The sequence below is a fragment of the Myxine glutinosa genome, chromosome 3 (genome assembly GCF_964187855.1).
Source record: "Myxine glutinosa chromosome 3, kmMyxGlut1.1, whole genome shotgun sequence".
Classification (NCBI taxonomy): Eukaryota; Metazoa; Chordata; class Myxini; order Myxiniformes; family Myxinidae; genus Myxine; species Myxine glutinosa.
The window spans coordinates 193,973,829-193,978,635 of NC_136263.1; the positions used below are offsets into that span (position 1 = coordinate 193,973,829).

General features: G+C 44.4%; 1 protein-coding gene across 1 annotated transcript; it reads left to right on the forward strand.

The window, feature by feature from the left end:
* LOC144891242 (protein FAM200B-like) lies at nt 1-597 on the forward strand. The gene has a single exon (XM_078773649.1). The coding sequence runs from the start codon at nt 1-3 to the stop codon at nt 595-597; it is 597 nt and encodes a 198-aa protein (XP_078629775.1).
* Nucleotides 598-4,807: the final 4,210 nt, after the last annotated feature.

Consider the following 4,807-nt stretch of genomic DNA (forward strand, 5'->3'; position numbering starts at 1 on the left):
ATGGAAAAAGTAACAGAGTTGTTTGACCATGAGGAACTGAACTGGCACAATCTCTGTGGAGTGTGCACTGATGGCACCCCAGCTATGCGAGGAGCAAAAAGTGGCTTCCAAGCGCTTGTTCGAAATCTATCTCCAGGCATCATTTCTGTTCATTGTCTGATTCATCGGCAAGCACTTGCTTCAAAAACCCTTCCATCTCATCTTCAGGATGTTCTTGAACAAGTCATCAAAATTGTGAACTACATGAAAAGCAGTGCTTTGAATTCCCGACTGTTCAAGCAATTGTGCACAGAAATGGATTCAGAGCATAAGAACCTGCTTTACTACACCAAGGTGCGTTGGGTATCAAAAGGAAATGTTGTGGCACGAGTGTTTGAACTCCGAGAAGAGATGCAGAGTTTCCTACAGATGCAAGGGAAGCACAAACTTGAAGCTTCCTTCCATGAAAAGCTGTGGGTCTTTCGCCTCGCATACCTTGTGGATATTTTTGATCAACTGAGCAGACTGAAACTAAAGCTGCAAGGAAAGGGAACAACTATCATTCAGTTCATTGACACTCTCAGTGCATTTATCCAGAAGCTTGAAACAAAAGGCTGAGAAAGGTAACTTTGGCATGTTTGAATCTCTTTCAGAAGTCACTATTAATGAGCCGTTGGATGCTGGCATTGCAAAGGATGTTGTGACACACCTCAGCTGTCTCCGAGAAAAATTTCTGGAGTACTTTCCAGAAATTGGGAGAGAAGGACTGGCGCTCATGAGAAATTCTTTTCTTGTTAAAGTCAGTGACGTCCAGGATGACCTGCAAGATGAACTGATTGAATTTCAAGATGATTCTGGATGCAGAGATGTCTTTGAAGCTTCCTCTATCTCTGAGTTTTGGTCAAAAATGATGGGAAGCTACCCCAAAATTGCAAAGGAATGCCTTCAGAAACTCCTACCCTTTGCAACAACTTATCTTTGTGAATCAGGCTTCTCAACGTTGGTGCAGCTGAAGACAAAGGCTCGGAACCGCCTTGAATGTGAGGCAGATCTTAGACGTGCGCTTTCTACAACAGAACCTAGGATTTGGAAACTGGTGCAGAAAATTCAGGAGAACATCTCTCATTAAAGTAGCTTTAGGTTAAACTGGTTTGAGTTTTTTTTCAATTGGCAGATACTGCAATGTTTTGTGTTACAGCCCACAAACAAAGCACCCTGGACATGAGTTTTCAAATATTGTTTATTTTCCAGGTTATTATTGCAATGTGTTAATAGTTTCATTTCTTAATTTAAAATAAATATTTGTTTTTATTGAAAAGCCTTGAAGTCTGAAGTGTTCATTTGCCTTTTCAATTTATTCTCTTGATGTTCTGTTCTAAAAATTTCTCGCAAGATCCTTTGTCACAAATAAATTAGCTTTACTTCACTCGCATTAATTCATTTCACAAAGAAATTGTTCAAATGAGAAATATTGTTCCATTAAATACTCCAAAAGTCTTAATTGAATTAAGTTGTGGTTCTTATTGACATTTCTTTGGTTTCAAAAAATTGCGATGATCCCCACTGGGCCATGACATATCAGGTCAAAAGCCAGTAGGGCCACATTGCGAAAAAAGTTGGGAACACTGGAATAGGGGATTCCCATTATGGATTCGTGTTACAAGCAAAACACCTGTCCTTACGGATGGGATCATTGCTTCACTAAAATGTCGATGGTGTATTTTATGAAGTAAAACAGGCTTCCACTAGGTGCGCTATGCAATGCATTTAGAGACATTTGGAGACAAATTTACATTTAGGAAATGGCGAGTATATTGTCGCACTAATACCCTCCGGTTAATACCAGGGCTCACGGATGGCTCAAACGGCTTTAATGGAGGCAACGACCCAATACGGATTTTGCTATAAAAGCACGGGAGAAAGAAGGGAAGAAGAAGAAGAAGCGGAAGCACGTATCTGTAATGCGGAATGAACTCAACCGAAAATCCAGGTTAAAATGTACAAAAATAATGATTTCTTTGACGGAACCCAAAACAATGGAACACGACGGAAGATAAATAATGATCCTAAATCGGGATCCCACACACCTCACCAGAAACGAACAAAGGACTGAATTAATAAAAGAAATGTCTCGTCGTGTAATGTTCTGTGGGCGCGGCCTTATCTGTCTGTGGTCTGCAGTGTCGTCCAGGTTCGAGCGCAGTCATCTGACCGCGGCCCCTGTCAGCGGGAAGCAGGCCTCGATGCGGCCCTCATTCGTGGGGCCGTCAGGCTTCACCGAGCACCTCAAGGCACCTGCAAGCCTCGCTCGTAGCACCAAGCACCCGCTCCAGGCTCCGAGCACGAAGAAACCTCAGCCTCCTCGCTCGCATGCTTCACCCGGCCTCGATGCGACTCGCTCCACGGCACACCACAAGGTCCCTCGCTCCAGTACCAACAGCACCGGATCCCGCTCCAAGCACCACGCGGAACGAACGTCACCCAGCACGAACAATCCTGGCGAAGAAGAGAAGGGGCCCGTGCAAAAAAGAGAGACAGAGAGAGAAAGTCGTCTAGCCAGCCCTTTTATCACCTTGCATGTGACGTCAGCTCTGGCGCTCCCCCTAATCAGCGCATCGTCTCTCGACCTCTCGAATCTTCTCCATGCGCTGGTGCTTTCTCATTGGCCAAGTGCTTCCCACCACCATGTCACGCCACCCCCGTGGCCAACCACCAGTCCTTCCCTTCCTTCCAATCACGGGGCAGTTCTCTGTCCCTCCTATGGACCAATCAACAGTCCTCCTGGGCATGGCTCCCAGCCTGCCACGAGGCTGTTTGCTAGGCCAGCTGGTGTTGTGGCTGGCTGCGGCCCCATCAGCGGTGCCCCGACCTGGCTCCCTGCCTGTTTTCCAAAGTCGTTGTGGTAAGGGAGGGGAATTATTTAATGTTGCACTAAGGACCTATCTAAGTGTTTATATGAGTATGCGTTGCCATAAGGGACACAGGTTTGATGACAGAGGAGACGATGGACAAAGGAATCTTATCCATAATCCCTGCACTATTTAGCACGCCCTGCTCCCTCGTAGCGGGGACATCAATACAGCTTATACCGACAACCCGGGGCTAACATAGAACTTATTACAGGTAGATTCCCTATAACGACAGTCGGATACCTATCTATACAGATCTATCTGGCTCTAGATATCACTCTACCCAAATTCATAACAATATATACATATGCAGTCGGCTCCGCTATTTGCGGGGGATACGTTCCTGGAAAATCAGCGAATAGCGAAGCCCGCGAATAGAGGGGCATTATTTCAATGGAAAAAGGGGGGGATAGGTTCCCGAGTCGCGAAAATCTCTGAATAGAGAGGACCAAACCGCAAATGGCGAGGCAAAATTTGTGAATGTCGGTAATAATCCACGAATGTCGATGAAAATCCGCGAATGAATGCCGTGCCATTGTTTCGATTGGGGAAAAGTGAGACAGCTAATGGCACTAATAGATACTGTGGAGTGTTTTCATTCTGTACAGTAACTCGGAGGGATGACTTGTTATGCAGCTGGTGGGATATCCTGCGAAACATTGTTTACCTGTGAATGGTGGAATATCACCCGAAGCTGGACGTGGCCGCAAGAGAAAACTTGATCGAAGATTGCAGCGAAGGATTGTTCGAATGGTGGAGAAAGCACCTCGATCAACTGCCAAACAGATTCAAGCTGATCTTCAGACACAAGGTATGACAGTTTTAACTCGCACCATCCGTCGCCAACTCAATGAAAGGGGATTCTATGGTATTAGACCCAGGAGAACCCCAATGCTGGGAAAGCCGACTGGAGTTTGCCAAAACACACCTGAACAAGCCAACATCCTTCTGGGAGAATGTCCTGTGGACAGATGAGACCAAATTAGAGCTTTTTGGTAAAGCACATCATCTCTATGTTTACAGAAAACAAAATGAAGCCTTCAAAGAAAAGAACATCTTTCCTACAGTCAAACATGGAGGAGGTTCAGTGATGTTTTGGGTTTGCCGTGCTGTCTCTGGCACTGGGTGCCTTGAATGTGTGCATGGCATCATTAAATCAGGAGATTACCAAGGCATTTTGGAGCACAATGTTCAACCCAGTGTCAGAAAGCTGGGTCTCCGTCGAAGTTCATGGGTCTTGCAGCAGGACAAAGACCCCAAACACACTTCAAAAAGCACCCAGGAATGGTTCAAGACAAAACGCTGGACTGTTCTGAAGTGGCCAGCAATGAGTCCAGATCTAAATCCCATTGAACACCTGTGGGGAGATCTGAAAACAACAGTTGGGAGAAGGCACCCTTCAAATCTGGGAGAACTGGAGGAGTTTGCACAAGAAGAGTGGGCCAAACTGCCAGTAGAGAGATGTAAGAAGCTCATTCATGGCTATAGGAAGCGCTTGACTGCAGTTATTTTGTCCAAAGTCCGTGCTACCAAATATTAAGTCGAGGGTGTCAATAATTTTATCAATGTCATTTCTTTAAAAAAAAATTTATTTAAAAGGATATATTAAGTTCTGAATCAAAAACAAAGGTTCTGTAATATTAACAGTAAAATAAAGAATTGTGGAGACCAAATACTTGTGTCAATTTCAACTTATTTTTCGTGAAAATTGTGAGTTATTTGAAAAAGTGCAAGGGTGCCAATATTTTTGGCCTCGACCGTATATGTATGTACAGTGCATTCAGGAAGTATTCAGACCCCTTCACTTTTTTCACATTTTGTTATGTTGCAGCCTTCTGCTGAAATCGTTTAAATTCATTTTTTCCCTCATCAATCTACACTCAATACCCCATAATGACAAAGAGAAAACAGGATTTTAG